The sequence below is a fragment of the Dendropsophus ebraccatus genome, chromosome 5 (assembly GCF_027789765.1).
Source record: "Dendropsophus ebraccatus isolate aDenEbr1 chromosome 5, aDenEbr1.pat, whole genome shotgun sequence".
NCBI classification, from domain to species: Eukaryota; Metazoa; Chordata; class Amphibia; order Anura; family Hylidae; genus Dendropsophus; species Dendropsophus ebraccatus.
In genome coordinates, this window is record NC_091458.1 from 69,652,355 (window position 1) to 69,677,674 (window position 25,320).

Here is a 25,320-nt window from a genome sequence, read left to right on the forward strand (position 1 = left end):
ATATAAACAACAACAGACAGTTTTTTCCCTTGAGATAATTGTGAAACGTTGCTGAGCGCACTCTGTAACCTTTGAAGAGGTCATTCCACAGGGAGCTGCTATTGTCTCTTCTATCTACTGGTGTCACATGTTGCTGCAATACTACACAGAACGCTTTACAGCAGCCTCCTCTTATCACTACAGACAGAACAACTAAGTTAAACCCTAGTGGTGAGAATGAAAATTGCAAGATTTTAGGATTATTTTATAATATAGATAGCAAAATGAAAAATTAAAAAAAAAAAATAAAAAAAATTCACCAAATGTTCTTACAAAATATTTTTAACAGAAAAACCTTTAAACAATAAGGGGGCATTCACACCTCCAAAAATTTGCAGACGGGGAAGGAATGTAATGGATTCATTCCCCGCCTGGTATGATGTGTCTTTTTAATGCCGGCAGCGGGAAACTCTTTGCATTTTCACGAGACTGTCACTACAGTCCAGTGGTGATTCAAAGAGTTTCCTCGGTACTGACATGATAGCGACACATCAATGCCGGGCGGGGAACAAATCCATTACATTCCTTCCCCGTCCGCAATTTGCAGACATGTGAATGCCCCCAATTACAGAGAAGCAAGTGAGCGGCGACCTCACTTGCTCTTCATTCCCTGCTCACACCGACAGCAAGTAGGTAAGAGCCAGGGGCCCGCGGGGAGCCGCCCGGGTGATCGATAGATCGTTTGGGCAGCCCATAGAAGATAGCAGTGGTCCCCTGTTGCCGTACCTATTACACGGAGCAACGGCAGCATATCGCTGCTATTGTGATCGCTGATTTTTTAACATGATGAAAGACAACGATCAGCCGATATCAATATCGTTCTATTACATAAGACGATTAGCCGAATATGGCAGATAATCGCTTTGTGTAATAGGGCCTCAAGTCATTTTCTAATGACACATTCCCTTTAATGAACAACTAGGGGGAAAATTCACCAGTGCAGGCTACCTTGCAGTTAGAGAACCACCAACTTATGGGTACTGCCATCACAATGTACATGTCTAGAATATCATTACAATTTAGGAGAAGTTTCTACTCTGGTCTGTTAGCCCTGCATCAAATTTTTGCTGGGTCGGTTTTGTTATGTGGATTATGTCATACAAATCAAGTACATTACATCAGAGAAGTGCTTAGAAAATATACATTATACAATCACATGTCTCACAATGTTTGTGTGCTGTGCATACAAGTCATTTAAATGATAAAGTAGCAGTCCAACTTATTTATGTTGTGACATTAAAAAAAATCTAGAAGCAATTATCAGATACAGATATGTGACATAAAAATAGCATCCTTAAGCCGATACAACAAGTGCTATATAAACATCTCTTCACTTTATGCCAAGAACACTACAGGTATTTGAAATGTCTTGGTACCGATCACATTTAGATATGCTTCATGTATATATGAGAGGTTTGTACACACAAATATTCCACAATGCAACATTACAGTATAGTAACTGAACAGAAAACGCTGTTAGTTAAGATTAACCATGTGCAGATAACTTCACATCTGTCCCTCCAGTAATAAAGTGCATGTTAACAATATTCCAAAAGCCAGCCATACAAAGGACTGGGTACATCTGAGGATATATCCGAGTTTTCACAGTACTGTAGAACAGCTTGTAAGAGGTCACCAATTTTCCAGCCTTTTTCTATAACATGTCTTAATAGCTGAAAGAAGAAAAAAAATTATTATTCCACATGTGGATTATAGCTATGAAAATATACACTAAGCTCTATGTCAACCTAACCTAGGTCATCTTCTTGACAGAATGTGTTTTAATTGACAAGATAAATATTTTCACATAGAAACCTTTACAATCTAGTGGTTAGTGGGTTTAAAAAAAAAAAAAAAAAAGGTAAAAACAGGAAATTTTGAAGTAGAATGTAATAAGTTTGCCACCGCACCCTAATACCACACATAGTAACACAAGCCTGATTCTTGATGTGGATTTTCCTATTGTGGCAAACAGTGGTTTCTGTGGGTGCTGCTCCACCTTAAACCCAAATACCTTGTATATTTTGGAATTCTGTTTTCACACTCTGTGCGTTGCCTGCAAACAATAATATCTAATAATGATTTACATTATTGTAACCAGCCAAGTTTGCAATCACTACCCCAGAAAGGGAAGTCTATCACTCAGAGATGAACTAAAAGTTTTGTTACAGTAACTTTGTAGGTTACAATGGAAAACCACAGAAAATGCATAGTGTAATCATGAAGAGCTGTAACACGGTAGAGTTTATCACTCTGACTATTTGTTTTCCTTACTCACATAAAAGAGCAATGTCTTTTCAAACAATGATAAAGATAGTGACCAGTCCTCTAGCTATCAAATATGTACTACAGTATGGGATAAAAGATGGAATAATAATTTAACCCCTTCAAGACCGAGCCCTTTGATGCACGGATGTCTGGGTCAAATTAGTGCAACGTTACTCCCCGCCTTCTAAGAGCCATAACACTTTTATTTTTCCACCTACAGGGCTGGTTGGGGTGTCATTTTTTGCGCCATGATCTCTAGTTTTTATTAATATCATATATAATATCAGAAAAATTTTGATTGCTTTTTATTTTTTTCTGATATATAATTTAAAAAAATCTGTAATCTTAGTGTTGTTTTTTTTTTTTCGTTTACGAGCGGGAACAATGTTATATTTTAAGAGATCTGACAATTCCGCACGCTACGATACATAATGTTTATTTTTAAAATAATTTTTATTTTTCTAATGGACAAGGGGATATTTTAAACTTGTATTGGGGGAAGGGTTATAAGGTTTTTTTTTTTTTTTTTTTTTATAGAAATGTCTTAAGATTTTCCAATTTTCCAAATAAGACATACAGAAAAGAAAACAAGCAATAAATGTATCACAAAGCGTAACACAATAGAGTAGGACATGCTCATACAATAACAAGTCCCTGTCGGTACAGTGAGGTTTGTCCGAAAAAGCTAAGTCGTGATTCATAAATTAACATGGAATAACCATTAGAAAGGCATAGGAATGCTGAACAAGTATATACCATACAGACACGGGGTAGACAAGGGGAAAGAGGGGAGGAGGGAAGAACAATCGATTGGGTTATAAGGTTTTTATTATACTGTTAAAAACTTTTTTTTTTTTTTTTTTACTTACACTTTTTTTTTCACTTTTAGGGTGTGTTTACACGTACAGGATCTGCAGTAGATTTGATGGTGCAGATTAGAATCTGCAGAAGATCTGTAGCAGATCAGCAGCTGATTTAATGGCCCAGAATTGATTTGCTTTCAATCTGCAGCTTCAAATCTGCTGCAGATCCTGTACGTGTGAATGCACCCTAAGGCTGGGTTCACACTACGTATATTTGAGGCTGTATGTTTGAGGCTGTATAGCAACCAAAACCAGGAGTGGATTAAAAACACAGAAAGGCTATGTTCACATAATGTTGTAATTGAGTGGATGGCCGTCATTTAATGGCAAATATTTGCTGTTATTTTAAAACAACGGCTGTTATATTGAAATAATGGAAGTTATTTACCGTTATATGGCGGCCATCCACTCAATTTCAACATTGTGTGAACAGATCCTTTCTGGGTTTTCAATCCACTCCTGGTTTTGGTTGCTATGAGGACCTGACATGAGGACCAAATACAGCCTGAAATATACATAGTGTGAACCCAGCCTAAACATGCAATCATTAGATTGCATATACTGATCTATGCTATGCCATAGCATAGATCAGTGTTATCGGCGATCTATGCATAGAGCCTGCCTAACGTACCCCCGCCCGTCGGCACAAGGGATCGGGACCCCTTCAGCATGGCTGCGGGGGTCCCCATCACTCAGTGACAGAAGCTTGTTCTGTCACAGAGTACCTTAAAAGCAGCGATTGCTATAGATTGCAGCATTTAAGGGGTTAATGGCGCTGCGGGAATGCAGCCGCCCATCATTACCCTTGGCTCCCTGGACTCTGCTGTGTGCGGGGCCACTCTCACTGCAACGCTCCCGCTCACATAAAACCCCCTGAAGTCAATAACGTATATATACATTCCTACTGCATGGGGTATGTGCAGTAGGAATGTATATATACACATGTTACTGACGTGAAGGTGTTAATAATAGTTTCAAGGCTGCATAAAGTAATAAAATGCATATAGTTGGAAGATGATACCACACTTTGTTTGGCCACTGATGAAAGGGAATGTAACCTGAAACGCGTCTGCCATAACCCAGTACAGGTGGCATACAAACTCTGCTCATAAAGCAGCACATTGCTCTCTGATACCCAGCTCCAGCAGCACAGGCACTTTACAAACTTACAGAGCTCCGTTCTGTACACCAGAGGAAGGCTACCAGTTTCATTTTCCCAACGGCAGAGGACTGGAACGCTGGGACCCACGAGAAGAGGTGCCCCAACAGGATCCTTCCAGACTGGTGAGAGGTGCAGTAGCACAATCTATACTTGCTTTCTGCGTACATTCCCTTTCATCAGTGGCCAAAGAGAGTGTGGTACTGTCTTCCAATTATATGCATTTTATTGTTTTATGCAGCCTTGAAACTATTAATCCATCTTTTATCCCATACCATAGTACACGTTGGGGATACCTAGAGGGCTGGTCATTATCTTTATCATTGTCCTTATATATTTGCATTTGGGTTAGTGCAATCTTTTCCAGGTACCTTGTTATCCCCTCCAGACTTTTAGAGAGCTGCACCTATCTCATTTTTTAAACAACTTTCCTCCATTTAATAGGTTATGCAAAACCATAACATATTTGATTTATCACCCAGAAAGAAAACACCTAAATTCCAGGCCACTAGGTGTTTCACTCCCCTGCAAGAGAAATTTGTCTGGAAACAGAGAGAACACAAAAAGTCAGTCTGGCTAATGCAGAAGAAAGTGAGTGTGAATAACTGTGTACCAACAGATCTGTGTGCCTGTCTACCCCTCCTCCACAGAAGTTCCACAGTCCTTGAAAGGTAAATCAAAGCTTTCTTCTCATCTGACCACCCATAAGGTTCTAGGCAGCTGTCCCTTGTGTTAATACCAGTGTTCCTACTGCTGTATGCACAGTGCTGCTGCCTGAATATAATTATGCAGGAAGAATGTTTCACCATCAGCACAGATGCAGATTTTTTACTGTAAGAGCAGTGAGACTATGAAACTCTCTGCTACATGATGTTGTCATGGCTAATTCATTAAATAAGTCAAGGCAGGTCTGGATGCTTGAAAAAATATAATATTACAAGTTCTTGGCATTAGATTTTTGGTGATAAGTTGATCCAGGGACTATTCTGATTGCCATTGGAGTCGGGAAGGAATTTTCTCCCTGCGATGGAAAGATTGGCATCTGCCTCATAGGGGTTTTTGCCTTCCCCTGGATTAACACTGTAGGGTTTCTCTAGGTTGAACAAAGAATTAATGAAACAGTGCTGAGGATGAAGATAAGACAACTATCTTCATTCTCAGTGTCCCCAGCCCTATGGCAACATAATAGCAGGCTAGATTCTTCTAAGATGCTGTTAGTTTTTCTTTAATCGCAGTCAATGTGTCCGCTCTATACTTCTTAGAAAGTAAAGTAATTTTAGCAAATAAAGGCTCCTACCTAACTACATTATATTCATATCGGGTACACATAAATTAATGCTGGATATGGCAACTTACAGGAAATATCTCTTGTTTGGCATTGTCAACAAAGTGAATCTCAGAAATGCCAGACTCTGAGGCTGCGATCCACTGTAATATCGTCCTGAGCTGGGACTCCACTATACTTAGTCCTATGTCCACATTTCTGATGTGGAGAGTCTTGAACTGTTGGTTTACATCTAGAACACAGACACAAAATTATTTGTATGCACATGAGAAATAATATAAAAAGAATCCTTTAGCAAAGTGGCTTTTTGCAAAAAAATATTGAGGGGCGATTTGTCAAACTGGTGTAAAGTAGAATTAACCGAATTGCCCCTAGCAACCAATCAGATTCTACTTTACTTTCCTCACAGATTCTTTGAAAAATGAAAGGTGGAATCTGATTGGTTGCTAGGGGCAACTGAGACAATTCTACTTTACATCAGTCTGATAAATCTCCCCCATTGTGTTTTCCATTCTGGTGCCTTTTTTTCACAAGCATTGTTATTATCCTGCAATACAGTACACTAAGTCCACACTGTGCCGGTCAGTGACCACCACCCCCGCAGGCGTGCACAGTCAGGGAAGGGAGGCCATGGAACGGCCCTGCGACCCCCATGTCACAGGACCAGACCCAAAAATGCCACGCCAGAACCCAGCCAGCACCGCCGGCGGAGAAGGTCGCACCCCAGACAGCACGAGTCTGGATGAGGTGCTGATGTTTCTGATGTTTTTTATGCAGCCGAGAGGCACTAGTGTCAGCCATAGGTGTGAGGTGCAGCGCTCTTTTCTCTACTGTATTGCATTTTGCTTTCTTTCTTTCTTAGTGTTTTGCACTCCTCCTGGTAAGACCCACATGACCGCAATCAGCAGGAGACACCTGAGTGCACATGCTTTTAATCCCTCCTGTTTGTCCCATTCTATCTGCAGTAGCTATGGTGAGCGCAATACCTCATCCAGACTCGTGCTTTCTGGGGTGCAACCTTCTTCGCCCGCGGTGCTGGCCGGGTTCTGGCGTGGCATTTTTGGGTCTGGTCCTGTGGCATGGGGGTTGCAGGGCCGTTCCATGGCCCCCCTTCCCTGCTCATGCACGCCTGCGGGGGTACTGCTAGAACCCTTTTCTATATTGATTTTGGAACCACAAGTAAATTATGCCCTATTCTGCCAGGGTCACCTTCATACCTTTTTACTACATCTACTTTTAACAACTTTTAACCTTCTACAGCAAACCTGCATCCTTTTGCAGTGTAGCAAAACTACAGCATATTTTGAGCCATACAACAGAAAAGAAATAATATCTATGAATTACACGTTTTTCTCTCGTTTTACACACTCTACGCTTATTTTCTTTTGCAGCTATCATTTAATATTGATGCTCCAGTTCAGCTTACAACCAGTATACATGCTCTCTTGCTCTGTTAACCCTAGTTGCACTCTACTTAAAGCATACCTGTCAAAATGAGGGCTTTTAAACTTTCCGGCTCAGACACAGCTGCCAACAAAGGTTTTGGGTTGCTGTGAGACTGTCCTAAGCCCCAGCCAGTTCCATGCACAAGCCCTATTGAGACATACAGAGCATGTGCATAGAACTCGGTGATGCTTAGGACATTGCCACACAACCCGATCTTCCACCAGCAGCTGCGTCAGAGTGACAGGTAACAAACCACACTAATAATAGTGGCAAAGACATGGTCGCAATTAAATTTACCATGTACGTGTCTGTCAACTAGCTGAGGGTCTTTTTGTAACATTCTGCAGTCAAGATAACTAAAAGTATTCTACTATCCACATATTGGTATGGTCTCTCAATACTCCTTAGTGAACATCAATAGTATAGCAGTGGATATAACAGTGAATAGCGTCTCCTTTAAAGTGTCACTGTCGTTTGGGAAAACTTTTGACATGCCAGAGACATGTCAAAAGTTTTGATCAGTCCGGGTCTGAGTGTTCAAACCCGTACAGATTGAGAGATTGAACCGGGAGAAGACTCGCTGCAGTGTGTCCTCTCCTGACTCAGTGTCAGAAAAAAAAAAAAGTTGTAAAAAAAAATGTAAGTCTATGGAGCCTGACTATCCCCACTCTTTCTCCCGATTGGTACAAGTCTGAACACTTAGACCCGGACTGATTAAAACTTTTGACATATCTAAGGAGGCTTTCATGCAGTAACTAATATGAAGGACAACAGGTAAAATTACCTTCTGCAGATATTTTGGGCTCTTCATCTTTATCTTCTGTCCCGTCACTGAGTTTTAACAAGCAAAAAGTTATAAACTGATCAAAAATATGTGACAAAAGCTGTAATACTAGATTCTTCATGCAAAGTGGAGGATGTTATTCGCACTCACCTGGTTTGATAAGTAAAGAAGGGTAAAAAAGTAAAGGTCTCCTTATGTGTATTTCTGAGCAGAATAGGTATAAACCACATCTTACTAATAAGACTCAACCCTGTAAGCACTTACAGAGCCTATTACACACCTTGATAATTGTGCAGCCAGGGCTGCAACAACATTGGACTGAACATCAGATTCCATGGAGAGATGTGTGGATGACAATGTCTTTTGATATGTTTAAAGTCGGTTATCAGCTAATAAGCGAGTGTTTGCTTGCTGCTTGTCTGCTGATTGCTGCCTCTATTACATGGGGAGATATCTGCCTGATTTGCCAGATAGACTCTGTGTAATAGGGCCTTGAGTCTAAAAGTTTAAAAACCTAAGCTCAACTTCTACAATACAGATATCCCTACCCTTACTGAATAACTGGACAATTGTTGCCCCTGAATGCAGTAGCTATTAAATTACATATAAAATGAATTGTATATCCTGGGGAGTATGCTCAGTGTCATCATATTAAAACGTGTTGTCGATCAAATCAATAAACCTGCAAATCTTCATTTGACTTTGGTTATTGGTGTGGGTTTACCAGCCAGCAATATTAAGAGAATTGTGCCAGGTATGAGTTCTGGCACAAACTACATTTCCCAACTTTCCCAGTTCTTTCTCAGACCCCCAGGTGAGCAGCTTTCATTCACACTCTACCCGATTCCCTTGGCCTGCTGAAACAATGGCATGTGCAGCACCTTTGGTCCTTTCGTTATTTAATCACCCAGTAACATACTATGTATGTTCAGTACAGACAGCTGTGTACATTTCTTAAGATAAAAATATATCCTAACCTCATCTCTCAACTTTCTTATGTAGTGTATGTACAGTACATGAACCCTGACAGCTACAAAATTCCGGGCCACTTGACATACTATTTGTTCTGCCCCTCCTATTTTATGAGAGACTATTTAATGTCGTTTTTTTATTATAAAAAAAATAAATAAAAATCACAACACATGCTTATTCTACGAGCAAAACCAGTGTAAAGAAGAGTTAGCACAGCTATTTATCCATAACAGGAAAGCATGCACGTTATCAAGGAAAGATGCCGCATGCACTAGATACCAAAGAATATCTAGAAATAAGTAACCTACTTGCATGCATAGCTTCTAACTAAACCAACCTGTCTGATGGTGGAAAGGATAAATTCTCTTCGCACATGTCTCCCTCCAATCCCAGACTGCTCCAGCTACTGCTGTTACCATTACTACCAGAAGAAGACAATATTGACTGGGTCACTTTTTTAGTGTAGGACATACAAAATCACATGGTAGATCAAACCTTCTTTACCTAGGTGGTTTTCGGGCTGAAATGACTGATGGCCTACCCTCGGGATAGGCCATCAATCATTGATCAGCAAGGTGCCAACCGTGTGCACCCATGCCGATGACCTGTTCAGTAGGGCTGCTGTTGCTGGATCTAAGCAGTAAGCAGGGCCAGATGCAGTTGGCTCTATTCACTGCTCATTAGCCTGGTTCCTGCCGCTCAGCTTAAAGTTCCAGCCAAGCAGCAAGACAGGACTGTAACAAAGAAAATTACAACCATAAGCCAGAAATATTTACACAAGTATATAGGAGGTATGGTTTTTAGCTTTTATCACATTTGTGGAAGAAGAAAAAAACACTGAAGCAACCCATTTAAATGGAGCATAGCAGAGTAGAGTAAGAGGGAAGTATATCATCCCAGTGCACAGCTCCCATAACCAGGTCAGACTGTAAAGTCCACTCCAAATTCTTCAAATTTCAGCTCACAAATCTTCAAGCATTATTATAGTGAGCCCTGGGAATAGGTTTCTTTGGAAAAGGAAATCCCAGGCTGTTTTCTAATAGGAATGTTCTTTCTTGTCCACAGCAACCAATTAGAGCTCAGCTTTCATTTTACCAAAAGTCATTAATATATGAAAGCTGAGCTGTGATTGGTTGCTACATTCCTACTAAAAGACCAATAGATCTCCAGAGTAGTTTTTACCTCAGATGCTGCATAGTAATTTCTTGTGATAACTGTCCTACTACAAGCTTACTGATTATGTCCAATAGAATGCAGCAGAGTTATGAATACAGCTCTGAACTACAATGCAGGCTGCAGCTAGTATAAGCACAAGGTAAGTAACACAGTACATCTCAACCTTTTTTTTGTAGGTTACATCTACATACAATGTTGTTAATAATGTGAAGATAACATTATCAAACACTTTAGCATGTTATATCAACCCATACTGGTTAATGCAATTTACCTGTCACTAAGATGAAGAAAACTGCTGCATTCATCTTGATGTTCATCTTCAAAGCTCAGATTTGACCAGCTGCCTGTGCTGTCATCACCAACGCTGACACTGGTATGTTGACTAGTTACTGAATCCACAGACTGGAAACCATCTTTGCCAATAGAACTAAATACAAGAAAATAGAGATGCATTCAATCACATAAATACAAGGTTTATTATGTTACTAATGACTGGTGGCCCTATTATACAGGGTGATTATCTGTCAAATCAGGCAGATGTCACCCTGTGTGATAGGACCTGTGATCAGCTGCTGAGCAAAAACTTAATTCTGACTCGTCAAAAAATAATCTGCTGTTGGACGCACATCTCTCCTTGTAAAAGGGTATGTGCGGATGACAGCTGAGTAAAGCAAATCTAGCAATTGTTTAAAGCCTGCACGATCATTGAGCCATGTACTAGGCTCTGTATATAAGTGCCAATCTAGGAGTGCCATCTAATATGGCCTTTAGCCACAAAAACACACACTATGGGGGAGATTTATCAAACTGGTGTACAGTAGAATTGTCTTAGTTGCCCCTAGCAACCAATCAGATTCCACCTTTCCTTTTTCAAAGAATCTGAGGAATGAAAAGTGGAATTGGTTGCTAGGGGCGACTAAGGTAATACTACTTTACACTTGTTGGATAAATCTCCTCCTAAATAAATAAATAACAGCCAATATTTGGGCATGAAATGGTTGTGGCCTCAATCTTACTACAAATGGAGGCTTGCTACATCTGGAGCTGAAGGTGCTCAAGGTAAAATTAAAAGAACAACAGGTCCCAGCAGCACTAGAAAAAAAGAAAAAGAAAAAAATGGGTGCTAGTCTCACCGAACTGGACCCAGGTACCTATATTAATCCAGAAAAAGCAATGTTGAGGCAGCACATCCAAGAAAATTTCGTTTTTATTCACACCAGTGCAACGTTTCGGCTCATAAAGTAGCCTTTCTGCTTGAGAAAGGCTACTTTATGAGCCGAAAACGTTGCACTGGTGTGAATAAAAGCGAAATTTTCTTGGATGTGCTGCCTCAACATTGCTTTTTCAAGGTAAAATTAAACCATCAACCAGCAAGGAGAAAAGATTCTAAAGCCAACCACAGCAACAGACAAAGCTGGGTGGGGTTGTGGATTTACCATCTTGCTCATATGGCTACTACAGCACAATCACAAATAGGATAGCTGTATCATCATTACAGCATGCACAGTGGTCCTTTAACTTACAATGGCATCAGGTTTCAATATTTTTAGATAAAATGGTTCTTTCTGGACTACTGTAACTTGAGCCCAGACTCAACATACAATGAAACAGACAGTCAAGAAGAACATGTGCATCTAGATGATTGGCCAATAAAAGTGGCCATTTTACTGGTAAATCCCCAGTATTACTGAAGTGTATGCAGTGATTGGCTGTCTAGTAGCGTCTCTCTACAGTACAGTGTGATACTGCATGTCCTGTGCTGCTCTTTACCTGTACCAGGATGAGCTGCTCCTTTGGGCACCAGGTGAGGGCGGCTTTATTTTCTTTTCTGGGACCCTGTGTGATCTGTACAGGACGCTAAAAAGGCTCCAATCCTCTACATAGAAAGTAAATTACAGCTTCCAGTAGTTCTGACTGTTGTACTGTATATAAGTTCTCTACAACAGCTTAGGTGCGTGTTGTTAAAGAGGACCTGTCACCCCCCGTGCCGGGGTGACAGGCTCCCGACCCCCAGCTAGATCCCCTTATACTGACCTCATCTCGCCGAGTCCCGCTCCCGGAGCAGGTCCCGGGACGGAGATATCCTGGTCAGAAGCCGGCGTGTGCGCTGTGGAGATAGGTCCGGCGTCCATAGAGAATGAATGGAGCCGTACTCTTTCTGCAGTGCGCGCACGGCTCCATTCATTCTCTATGGACGCCAGACCTATCTCCACAGCGCGAGCGCCGACTTCTGACCAGGGTATCTCCGTCCCGGGAGCGGGATTCGGCGAGATGAGGTCAGTATAAGGGGATCTAGCTGAGGGCCGAGAGCCTGGCACGGGGGGTGACAGGTCTCCTTTAAAGAAACACTCCAGGCAAAAAAGTGATAAACTTTATCTAATGCTAAATCTGAGGATGCAGTGCATGACACAAGGCTTGTGTGTCTCAATGTGTCCACAGACAATATAATATAGCTGGCCCCATCCGCCGCTACTGTATAAACTTGGTGGTATCCAATGATGGTGGGCAGAAGGGTCAGACATGTTGGAATTTTGTATTGCCCTAATAATGTCTGGCTACGGCTTCCCCTTCCCATAGACAACGTGTGAAGGTTCAGCCATGCTGTTCTGCCAAGACAAGTTCTACCAAACACGTCAGAGAAACACATCAAAAGTTTTGATCGGTCAGGGCGTGAGTGTTCAAACCATAATAGAGAAGTTGTGCTCAACGCAATCCTCTTTCGTCTCTGTGTCAAGTGAGGAGATGGCCGCATAACAGAAGTCTATGGGGCACGTCTCTTCTCACAGACACTGTGCAGCAGTCGACCGATAAATATTTTTGACATGTACACTTTAAAATGATCACTCTAGTAATAAAAGTAACTGGAGTTATTGCAGATATGCAATACTTTTATTATTTGGATATTTTAACCTAGCTTGCCCCATGTTATAATATTAACAATTTTAGGCATAAATGTTTTCAAAAATACATAAAAAAAAAAAAAAGATCAGCATGATAGGAACCAATTGTGGCGCCTTCTTACCTTATACTGACATGCCCGATATTCTTCATAGCAGACATCATGATTTCTGTAGTTAGACTTTCAGCAAAGCTTATGCCATTGTGTCCAATGCCACTATCAGCCCCCAGACTTGTGTTGCTCAGCTCACGTTCTGCTTTCTCGAGTGCTGCACTTACTATTTTATCAGCAAACACTGACCTTTTATCAAGATCAATGTGGATTTTAGGGATGTTAAGATGAAAAAATCTTGATTTCTGACAAGAACTTTGCCTGGACTTCGAACACAATTTACCTTTTCTGGAGCTATCATGCCCAAGCAAGAAGTGACAAGATGATACAGAGCTGCCATGCTGATCGATTGCACTACATAGTCTGCATGCACTCCCATAAGAATGGATCAATTTACCAGCATGAGGAACCTTATCACTTTTCTTCTTATTCTCCATTGCTTGGAGCCTGGCTGCTTCCATGCTCACTTCCAGAGTTCGATCTACAACTTTGCATGCATATTGCTCAATAGCTTTCAGAATCCCATTATTCAGACCATGATCATTTAAACTGCTGGTGCTGTGATATCGTTTCTGCTTATGGTAAGGTAAGGGAAGGAGTGACTTTGGAAATGAGGATTTGACTAGATCACCGGTAATGTAATCATTCTTGGATTTAGAGTAAAGACAAGAATCTGTCAGCGATTTGGGGAGGGATGCAGCAGACATCTTGAGCTTTCTCCTTACATCACATGTTATAGTCTGTGCAAGAGATTCCGCAAAGTGAAGTAGGCCAGTAAATTCTGGTTTCTGTGTGGAGTCCTCAGTAAATGAATGAATGGCAACATTACTTTGTCTCCGTTTGTCTTTCTCTGTATGGTGGGTCCTATTCAACAACCTAAGGATTTCTTTGCTGGTATTGGCCTCAGACTTTACTCTAGACACAATCTTCCGCTTACATTTGACTTTGATAGTTTTGGATGCCTGTTGGAGGCCAGACTTCATAGCTCTATAAACTAACCTACTTGCATACTGATCTAATATTAACTCACTATTCCCTCCTTCCATTTTTAGCACTCTGATAAGGTGATCGGCATATTCCTCAGTAACACTCTCACAGCTAGGGTACTTTGAAGTCAAACCAGTCCCCCAGTTACTGAGAGGCAGAGAAAGCGTGGTGGCATCAGATGCTCCATAACTCATTCCTACATTCTTGAAGGTACTTTCTTTCTGTCGACAATCTTTGCCCAAAGTTTGAGAGCTACAATAATCAATGTCGCATAAAGAGTTCTTTCTGCTGCCTATGGTTTCCTTTGCCTCACTAATAACTTCTCCAGCAACATTATTGGCATATTGGCACAAAGTGTCTAGTAGTTCCTCTGTAATATTTCTCATGTAGGCTGGGTATCCCCACTTATCACTCAGAACACTTAACTGGGACAGGTTCCTTTGCGTTGCTCCCTGTGAAGAGTCATCATCCATTGAGTATGCAGCTAAGTCTGTGGCAATAGATATAATGTTACTGGATAAGTAGTCTGCATATCTGCAGGTTTCTTCAGATACCTCAAGTTCTTCAGAACTGTCTTCACTGCTAGAGGTCTCGACTTCTTCAGACAGCGATCTCATGAGTCGGAGCATAAAATCATCTTTCTTACCATTATCATGTTCATGTAAAGACAAGTGAGGAGTAGAAGGTGGGGTGGCTGGATAGAACTCTTTTGCCAACTGTCCCTTTAGTCTCTTGTTAAGCTTTCGCATGCTCCTTTCTGGGCTTATGTCATAAGATGTCAAAGGCGTTGGAGGCGGTGTGCCAGGCAGCATGGACACATTAGAGTCTTTCTGATTATTATTTTCTTCACCACCACAACTACACATCACAGAGGAAAAACTATTGATTTGGGGGAGACAGCTGTGCAGACCAAACACTGAAGGGTCTGAGCCTTCAATACTATGTACATTTCTCCTGGGAGTTATACTCTCCATATTGGTTTTATTATATGAAGCATTTAATGTTCCTGTACAAGTGCCTAAGGAATAATTGTAATCCTGTTCCTGTGGCCGAATAGTAAGGTATGGGCTCGGCATGGCATGTTCCAAGGCTTGAGGACACCTAAAAATCCTTTTCGGCTGTTCCAAAGATCTAGAGTAATAAATCATTTCTGTCTCCTGTGTTGAATTTTTAGCATGGTCAAAAATGCTGGATTTTATTTCTTCTAACAGGTTTGAGGCAGTCTGCGTGCCCTTGCCTACAGAATGTTTAAATATAGCCTTACCGATGTCCTCGGGATTTTGTGATGTCCTGCCATCAAAGGAAGAGCCCTGAATAGGCATGCCAATGATTTTATGGGTCATCATTTCAGCATAATCATCCACAGTTTTGGCAGACTTTATAACATCATATGCTTCATTTACAATCATATCCACCATTGTTACGGAGAAGGTTTTAACATCATCCCTATCCTGCTGGCTATTACCAAGTATAATCTTTTTGTCAGATGATATATCTGACATGGTTTTCGTAGAAATATGATACTTTTTCACATTGTCTGCACAAAAGTTTTCGCTTGCCGAGATATTGGTTTGATCGTTTGATATTGGTTGCTGGCTCAAGACTTTAGCGGCTACAGGCACAGGAACAGAGCTGACAAGACCAGAAGTAAAGAACAAAGCATACTGAACAGTGTAGTCTCTTTTAGACTTCTGTGCCAAAGGTAAAGCTTCTTGAGTTCTAGGAGAAGGGAATATGGGCGAGGATGGACTTGCCTGCATCATAGCGTCAGAGCTTACATATTTGAGGTTATCCACTGATACACTTATAGCAGCTTCTGGAGTAAAACCAACATTCACCTGGGAAAGTTCAATAAAAGCTTCCTGAATTACAGATTCAGACAAATCTTTAGCATAGGAACTAACTACTACATCTTCATAATCAAATGACTGGCAGTAAGAAACGCTTGGGGTTGGAGGGTGAGAAAACTGGCACACTTCCATAATTCCTTCAAAAACAAGTTCCTCAGCAAGGTCTGCCGCAAAACGTGTTACTGCATTGGTAACCATCTGCTTCTTTATATACCGGAGCTCTTGTAGAGCACTTGTAATGACTTCACTCACCATGAGGTTTGCCAGGCCATTGATTGCTCGTTTCTTTATAGAGAATGCTTGTCTCCTACCAATTTCATAAAACGCCATTTGGAAAACATAGGAGGTTAGTTTTGCTGCTAGGTGGCACAGTGCGCTGGTACAAGACGAAACGCCTCTCTGTAAGTCCTTAAATGCACCGCCTAAACTCTTTTCTACCAGGTCTGCTGCAAATTTTTGAATTCCTCCCTTAATGGATTTGTGTTTTGACTTTGACTTTCGTTCCAACTCTTTGTTGTGAGATTTACGTTTTAGTTTTGGAGTTTTTTCTTGCTCTTTTTTCGCAGTGTTAGAGGGTAGCCTGGTATTTAGGACTGTGTCAAACATGTCATTGCACACACGGTTTGCGTAATCACCTATTCTGTTATAAGAATTGTCAGTAAATGGAGAAACATCTAGGTGATTAAGTAAATGAGATGTATCCTCTGTTGCAGAGGGAACTCCAGGAGGACTAAATGCAGATGATCGGATAGGACTAAACAATGTACCACTGTCCTCAGAGCCCATCTTTGATGGGCGAGGGGAGTCTGGTACATCACTCATACTACTAAACGGAGATTCTGCTTTACGAGGAGTAGGCTTTTTCACACTAGCTGAAAGTGCAGGGCGATCAAAATAAAATTTTTGTGGATTCATGCAAATTGTACTTATGCTTCCTTTGGCACACTTTCTTTTTTTGGGTGGGCTGGCTAGAACAGTATTTTGGGCTTCTTGTGATGTTTCTGGTTCATCAAATCTATCAAAACTATCAAAGAATTCGCTTAATTCAGAGTCAGAGTCCTCAATGCCATCTTTGCCAACAGGGATCTTTGGCAGACTAAGCTTTGCTCTTAAGCTTTTCTGGTAACCCTCTTCATCTAAGAAAATGATAGGACTTGGACTTGAGCACTCAGATTCTGAGGTTTCTACAGGAGATGATGGAGAAAATATGATTTTCTCATGAGTAGAAACATTTCTCTGAGTCCACGTATTACACATAGATGTTGTTACTGTATTTTTAACAGAAGATGCCTTTTCTGGAAGTCCTAAGTAACCCATCAGAACTGCAGACTTGATGGAAGATCTACGGCGCACGGAGCTGAATATGATTTTAGACCCACTTATGTCTACACAGTGGGTAGGTTGAGTCTGAGAAGAAGCATCACGTTGATTTTTCACAGTTTCCCATCCAAGTCCTAGAATGAAAGAAGAGAGTTTTTTGCAGCCACTGCTTTAAACATTTTGATGCACTTGTTTAAATGTCTCTGCCTCATGACAGGTGAGGTCTTTGCATAAAAAGGGACTGTATGCAATGAGAAAACATGGTGCATCTAAATGGGTTGTGTCTGGTGCTGCAGTGACTGAGGCAAAGCTGTAATACTAGGCACAACCTGCACTTGATGTCTAGACCAGGACAATTCTATTTTCAAGGCAGAGACACTCTATAATAAGCCATATCTCTAGAAACATGGGCCAAACATATCAAAATCAGTATCTATGAAATTAAGAATACACATTGGGCAAAGTATTAATAAAGGCATTAATAGCAAGCCTGCACAATACCACAAGTAATGGTAAAGTTATATTTTAATACAGTGATAGTTGCAACGGTAAAGTACCTTGACTGTCCTTGGTATTTGTGGGTTCCTCTTCATCCAAATGTTCAAACGCAGTAACAAAGTCATCCTCAATTGAAGACACGGAGTGATTGGTATCATCATCTTCATGGTGCTCTGCCTTCGTATTCAACCTGCTTAAGCATTCTTGCTCCACAGCATATTTCACACCAGCTGTATATTTGCTCAGCATTACAAACAGAACATCACTTTTAAAGAGGGAGAATGACGTAGTGTTCATCAGGCATACTACTCCTGAAAGAAAACCCTGGCAAGGGAATAAAATAAAATAAACACATTCTGCCTATATATTTTTTTTAATATAACATTTCATAAAAAAATGCCCCTATAATTCTGTTCTCCTGCTTAAAGGGGTAGTGCGGCGGTAAAAAATTATTCACAGAATAACATACATTACAAAGTTATACAACTTTGTAATTTATGTTATGTCTGTGAATGGCCCCCTTCCCCGTGTCCCACCACCCCCACCCATGTACCCGGAAGTGTAGTGCATTATACATACCTGATCCGTGCCGACACACGTCCGCCATCATGTGCCAAACGTCATCTTCGGCCAGCCGGCCGAACAGCGATTGGCCGAGCACAGTTATGCTCAGCAAATCGCGGCTGAGCAGCTGATGACGCGGCCGGCACTCGGGAAGATCGGAGGTGTTCGGGCCAGGGTTTACATAGCAATTTAACAGTACACAACCAGTAAAAATGAGACCCTGTCTAAGGGGCGTAATTTCTGTGAGGTTTGTGTGTCACACTCCTATAGAAAGCAGACTGTGGGAAGGGGACCCTGCCGCTGCCAAGAACGGGAACATAATTGTCCCAGGAATGAATGGTGCAGACCCCACCTTAGTGGCTATTGCTGCATTCATTGTCTATAAGGCTGATGAACATTCCCAAATGCCAAAGCTAGAATGGTTCGCTGGTCCCATAGACGGCAGTGGCCATCCAGAAGCTGCCTGCATCATTCAATCCAGGAATAGTTATCTTTCTATTCTCAGCAATCTCAAGATCTGCTTACTATCCCATATCCTGGGTAGGATAGGGAATGACTTACCCCTTTAAGCAGTTATTAAATACAAAGCCAGGAATGGATCTGAAAAGAGAATGCCTCAGTGTTTCCTTTAGACATGTTCTCCATTCAGTGGCAGGCTGGGCCAGGGGGGCATATGCCTCCCGGGCTTGTTTCCCCAGTGAACCAAAGGGCTGCAGCCAGGCTGCAAAAAATAGATGTTGAGGTATGAGATTAACTGGCAGCGCCGCAGCCACCAACTTCCATGCTGTTAATTGGAGGCTGTGAGCCGCCGCCCGTCTGAGGGGGCCCCCCGCTGCCAGACACTTTGCTAACAGGCAATGCTGCGGCTACTAATACCTTTTGTTAGGCGGGTCCCACCGCTAGACTCAGGCAGTCTCCGGTTAAGCAGCTTGGGAGAAGAACAGCAACACACCTGTCACCGGTTCCCCTGTGCGTTCTCCTGTCATCCTCAAGTGCAAGCAGAATAGTACAGAGACAACACCCGTGCTGGATGTGTCCATTCACGATAGAGGCTACAGGAACATCCGGCACAGGCAGTATCTCTGTGCCACCCTACCTCCACCGGGAGGGGGGGGCTGCTGAGGATCGGGTGACAGGTGAGTTCATGTTTTTTTATTTTTCTGGTGGGGGCAGTGCATGGAAGAGCTGGGACACTATTGGGGGGATTGGATACAATATAGGGCACTAATGGGGGATTGGATACTATATAGGGCACTATTGGGGGGACTGGATACTATATGGGCACTACTGGGGGGTTGGCTACAATATAGGGCACACTTGGGGGAATTAACTAGTATATAGAGCAGTTTTGTGAGGGATTACCTACTATATGGGGCATTACTATGTGGTGGCACTATTAGGGATAACTACTGTGTGGGGACACTATTAAGGGGTACTGTTAAGGAAATTAAAACTGCATGGGCTACAGAAGGGGGCATCATTATCATTTGGGGCACTATGTATGTATGTATGTATGTATGTATGTATGTATGTATATATATATAGAGGTGGTGTTATTAAAGTGCAAAGCAAAGATAAGTGTCTGACAGATTCTGTGGAGATTGGTTGTGACCAGAAGAAGTCATCATGACAGTCTGGGCCAAGTGGGGAAGACAAAAAAAAGAGGAAGACTCCAATCAAAGAAGATATCACTTGTGAGTCACTGAATGTACAGTATCTGTGCTGCGATATGCTGACTGTATGGAGGTATAAATGGTCTGCATATAGTGTACTGTATACAGTATGATAGTATCATTATGTGGTGGTAATATGTGGTCATGGCATGGCTGTATTATTTGCCCCGTATAGTGTTATTGGTATTACCACCTTTGGTTTTATTTTGTAACACCATGAGGGCCTATACTATTTAGAAGCACAGATGGGGGCCTAATACTATGTGCTGGTGGAGAAAAGGGCTATATTATATGGGTGCACAGAAAGGACATTCACCAACCACTTTATTAGGTACACCATGCTAGTAACGGGTTGGACCCCCTTTTGCCTTCAGAACTGCCTCAATTCTTCGTGGCATAGATACAACAAGGTGCTGGAAGCATTCCTCAGAGATTTTGGTCCATATTGACATGATGGTATCACACAGTTGCCGCAGATTTGTCGGCTGTACATCCATGATGCGAATCTCCCGTTCCACCACATGCCAAAGATGCTCTATTGGATTGAGATCTGGTGACTGTGGAGGCCATTTGAGTACAGTGAACTCATTGTCATGTTCAAGAAACCAGTCTGAGATGATTCTAGCTTTATGACATGGCGCATTATCCTGCTGAAAGTAGCTATCAGATGTTGGGTACATTGTGGTCATAAAGGGATGGACATGGTCAGCAACAATACTCAGGTAGGCTGTGGCGTTGCAACGATGCTCAATTGGTACCAAGGGGCCCAAAGAGTGCTAAGAAAATATTCCCCACACCATGACACCACCACCACCAGCCTGAACCGTTGATACAAGGCAGGATGGATCCATGCTTTCATGTTGTTGACGCCAAATTCTGACCCTACCATCTGAATGTCGCAGCAGAAATCGAGACTCATCAGACCAGGCAACGTTTTTCCAATCTTCTACTGTCCAATTTCGATGAGCTTGTGCAAATTGTAGCCTCAGTTTCCTGTTCTTAGCTGAAAGGAGTGGCACCCGGTGTGGTCTTCTGTTGCTGTAGCCCATCTGCCTCAAAGTTCGACGTACTGTGCGTTCAGAGATGCTCTTCTGCCTACCTTGGTTGTAACGGTTGGCTATTTGAGTCACTGTTGCCTTTCTTTCAGCTCGAACCAGTCTGCCCATTCTCCTCTGACCTCTGGCATCAACAAGGCATTTCCGCCCACAGAACTGCCGCTCACTGGATGTTTTTTCTTTTTCGGACCATTCTCTGTAAACCCTAGAGATGGTTGTGCGTGAAAATCCCAGTTGATCAGCAGTTTCTGAAATACTCAGACCAGCCCTTCTGGCACCAACAACCATGCCACGTTCAAAGGCACTCAAATCACCTTTCTTCCCCATACTGATGCTCGGTTTGAACTGCAGGAGATTGTCTTGACCATGTCTACATGCCTAAATGCACTGAGTTGCCGCCATGTGATTGGCTGATTAGCAATTAAGTGGTAACGTGCAGTTGTACAGGTGTACCTAATAAAGTGGCCGGTGAGTGTACATCACAAAGGGGGCCAAACTACTACAATGGGACACAGGGGCCTAACTACTATGGGGAGCAAATTAGAGGAGCTTAATACTATATGGGGAAACAGAAAAGAAAAAGCCTATTATATGGGCCACAGTGGGGCATACTACTATTTGGAGGCACAAACTGGGGCTAACTGCTCATATGAAGGCAAAGAGGGAACGTGATTACTGTGTGGAGCAGATGAAGAGTTTGTATAGAGATGAGGATGATGCTGGAACAAGGAGCCTAAAATATTTGTTTGGTAGATCCTGTGGAGATGAGTCATGGCTTTAGGAGTCTTTATGATGAGCTGAGCCAAATAAGAGAAGAAAAGGAAAAACGAACAACTTTGATTAGCAAAATGTCACTTGTAGAGAAGACGCCTCCTGTAAGTCACTGGATTTAACCGCACTATAATTACTTATTAGGTCTATAGAACCTGTTTAGAGATGGATCTACCCTCTATATGGTCCTTGCTTGGGGAGAATATTGGTCTTTATATAGTAGTATTATCCAGTCACTGTGTGGTCATAATATGTGGTCATGGTGTGACAGTATTATTTCTCTTTTATATACTGGTATTATATAGTGGATTTTATTTAGAGACAGTATGGTGATATTATACAGTTTACTGTATAATACAGAGATAATTGTATTAGTTATGGTGTGACAGCATTTGTATTTGTATTTTTGGTAATACAGTGGTGCCTTGGATTACGAGCATAATTCGTTGCAAGACTGTGCTTGTAATTCAAATCCACTCTTAAACCAAAGCAAGTTTTCCCATAAGAAATCATTGAAATGCAGACAATTGGTTCCACACCCCAAAAATAATGATTTTTTTATTCTGAATAACATGTAAAACAAATTAAACAAACATTTATAAACAGCTGAATGTCATATTATAAGTTACTGTACAGTATAGCAATCAGCATGTGGAGTATAATGTATAGTAAATGCATAAACCTGAAAACCAGCCGTGGTTTGTACAGTAGATATAGGATGGAACTGCAGATCCCCATAATGCAGGGAGCATGAAGAGACTGCAGGGAGCATGAAGGAATGAGCAGGGCAGATGTGGGCACAGTATAGCAGTATTCTCTGTCCGGGGAGAGAGGGGTTACAGCTATGGAGAGATTATCTCCACAGTCCTGTCCCCTGATGTAAGCCCCAGCCTGAAGTGGATCTGCTATGATTTGGAAGGTGAGGGAGACTTCCTGGGTCAGAGTACAGGGCTGTAGACCCCACTATGCAGACCATGCCCCTCCTCCACTCACCATCCCACCCAGTACAGGAAGCTCTTAAACCAAAGCAATGCTTTTAACCCCTTAAGGTCAAAGCCTATTTTCGTTTTTTGCGCTTTTGCTTATTCCATTTTAAGTTTAAAAGTCCATAGCGCTTGCATTTTTTCACCTAGAGACGTATATGAGCGCTTATTTTTTGCGAAACCAATTGTACTTTGCAATGACAGGCATTATTTTTCCATAACATATGCTGCAAAACCGGAAAAAAATCATTTGCGCTGTCAAATTGAAAAAAAAAACAATTTGTTTTGATTTCGGGGAGTTTTGCATTTACGCCGTCCGTCTTATGGTAAAACTGACTTGTTATGCATGTTCCTCAAGTCGTTACGATTACTATGATATATAACATGTATAACTTATATTGTATCGGATGGCCTGTAAAAAATTCAAACCATTGTTAACAAATATACGTTCCTTAAAATCGCTCCATTCCCAGGCTTATAGCGCTTTTATCCTTTGGTCTATGGGGCTGTGTGAGGTGTCAGTTTTTGCGCCATGATGTGTTCTTTCTATCTGTACCTTGATTGCGCATATACGACTTTTTGATCGTTTTTTATTACATTTTTTCTGGATTTGATGCGACCAAAAATGCGCAATTTTGCACTTTGGAATTTTTTTGCGCTGACGCCGTTTACCGTGCGAGATCAGGAATGTGATTAATTAATAGTTCGGGCGATTACGCGCGCGGCGATACTAAATATGTTTATTTATTTATTAATTTATATTTATAAAATGGGAAAAGGAGGGTGATTTGGACTTTTATTAGGGATGGGGATTTTTTATTAATAAAAACACTTTACTTTTTTTTTTTTAACTGTAACTAGAAGCCCCCCTGGGGGACTTGTATATAGACAGCACTGATCTCCCATAGAGATCAATGCTGTGTATATACACAGCAAAGATCGATTAGATCGGTCATAGATTACTATGGCCTGCTGCAGGCCATAGCAATCTATTGCCGAGCCGGGATCAGCGTCATTCCGACGCTGAGGCCCGGCACGGACAGAAGAATGGATCTCCCCCCCGCGATCGCATCGCGGGGGGAGATCCGTCCCACTAGACACCAGGGACGTGCGGCGCAGTGCCTCTAAGTGCAGCTGTCAGGTTTGACAGCTGCACTTAGAGGCTTAATTAGCCGGCGTGGCAACGGGACCCGCGCCGGCTAATAGAGGCACTGCCCGGCTGCACGTGTCAGCCGGGATCAGCGCCGTTCAGAGCGGGGTCCCGGCGGGACCCCGCTCTGAACACCCCGAGCGGGACCATGACGTATCAGATACGTCATGGGTCGCTAAGGGGTTAAACAAAGTCATAATTTTGAAAAACTGTGAGCTCTTAAACCAAAACGCTCTTAAACCAAGGTACCACTGTATATTATTTTTTCCAGAGTGTCACATATTTTGTCTTGATTGATTGATAGACAGACAGACAGACAGACACAGACAGACAGACAGAAGAAAGGTAGATATGAGCAAGAGAGACAGGAGAAAGATAGATATGAGGTCCATAGATCCAGTAGGAAATAGATGCAAGATTCCAATAGACATTTACACAACTAGGTACCGGGTACAGGACTACAGATCCCAGCAGACAGGTGTTAGGGAGATATAATGACTGGACCTTTAGCCACCACTTTTAAAATTAGCCTTTTCATTACCAGCTAAAGTGTCCCATAGACAGTAGCACTGTCCTGTATGTCAGTCAGTCTGAGCAGGAGGGGCAGGGGAGGGCCGTGCTGCTGTGTCTCGGCTCCACCTCTATGACACCTCAGCTGGTAACAAAAAGGCTAATATCAAATGTTTTCAAAAAGGTCCTGTCACTTATATCTCTCTTGGATCCATCTGCCAGGATGTACAGTGCTGTACCTGTTATGGACCTCACAGATTCTCCTTAACGGTCTGTTCACACTTAGGGGACATTCACACGTCTGCAAAGTTGCAGATGTTACGGACGGGAAAGGAATATAATGAATTCGTTCCCCGGCCGGCACTATGCTGCGGCACCATTACATTCCTTTCCTGTCTATAACTCCGGCACAATTGCGGACATGTGAATGCCCCCTAACTGAAAACACTGCAGATTTAATGCAACTAATTTAATCAATTTAAATACCTAAATCCATGTCATCAAATCCATAGAGGATTAGGTACATGAAACTGTACCCTAGTGATTGGCCGCAACTCATGGGCCACTGCTGTATGCTTGCCCCCCCAGATGAGCGCTTGCCAGCCAGCCCATCTGCATTTATGATCTGGTCCTGGCTTTGCATTCAATAACTGCAATTAAAAACCTGAAAAGTTACCACTGATAGATTCAATTTAACTCTTTCAGCTCTATAAAATGCTGTAAGTAGAATGGGTAGCATGTTCAATATTACTACACTGTTCATGTCAGGGGTTGATATAGAATTCCTCTTAGCGGTCATATAGTAAATAATACTACTAATGATTATTGACTATTTCTTACCAAGCCCTGGCACATGCTCTCTACCCTATCTACACCCCTGGCAACGCTCTCATATTCATATTATTAAGAGGCAATCAGAAAATAGCCAACTCCTTCAGACAGAAAATTCCTGTCTGC

General features: G+C 41.9%; 1 protein-coding gene across 3 annotated transcripts in view; it reads right to left on the reverse strand.

The window, feature by feature from the left end:
• Window positions 1–709: 709 nt before the first annotated feature.
• Window positions 710–25,320, reverse strand: part of AKAP11 (A-kinase anchoring protein 11) — a 49,465-nt gene continuing 24,854 nt past the window's right edge. Inside the window, exons 6-12 of one of the 3 annotated variants that reach the window (XM_069970552.1) lie at window positions 17,717–17,981; window positions 13,015–17,293; window positions 10,264–10,419; window positions 9,154–9,237; window positions 7,845–7,891; window positions 5,686–5,846; window positions 710–1,712 (exon numbers count right to left, since the gene is read on the reverse strand). In XM_069970552.1, the coding sequence (XP_069826653.1) occupies window positions 1,578–1,712; window positions 5,686–5,846; window positions 7,845–7,891; window positions 9,154–9,237; window positions 10,264–10,419; window positions 13,015–17,293; window positions 17,717–17,981 (5,127 nt within the window). In that variant the 3' untranslated portion in view covers window positions 710–1,577. Of the gene's footprint in view, window positions 1,713–4,714; window positions 4,872–5,685; window positions 5,847–7,844; window positions 7,892–9,153; window positions 9,238–10,263; window positions 10,420–13,014; window positions 17,294–17,716; window positions 17,982–25,320 lie in introns of those variants that run through there. The other 2 variants (XM_069970550.1, XM_069970551.1) reach the window with 2 other exon arrangements.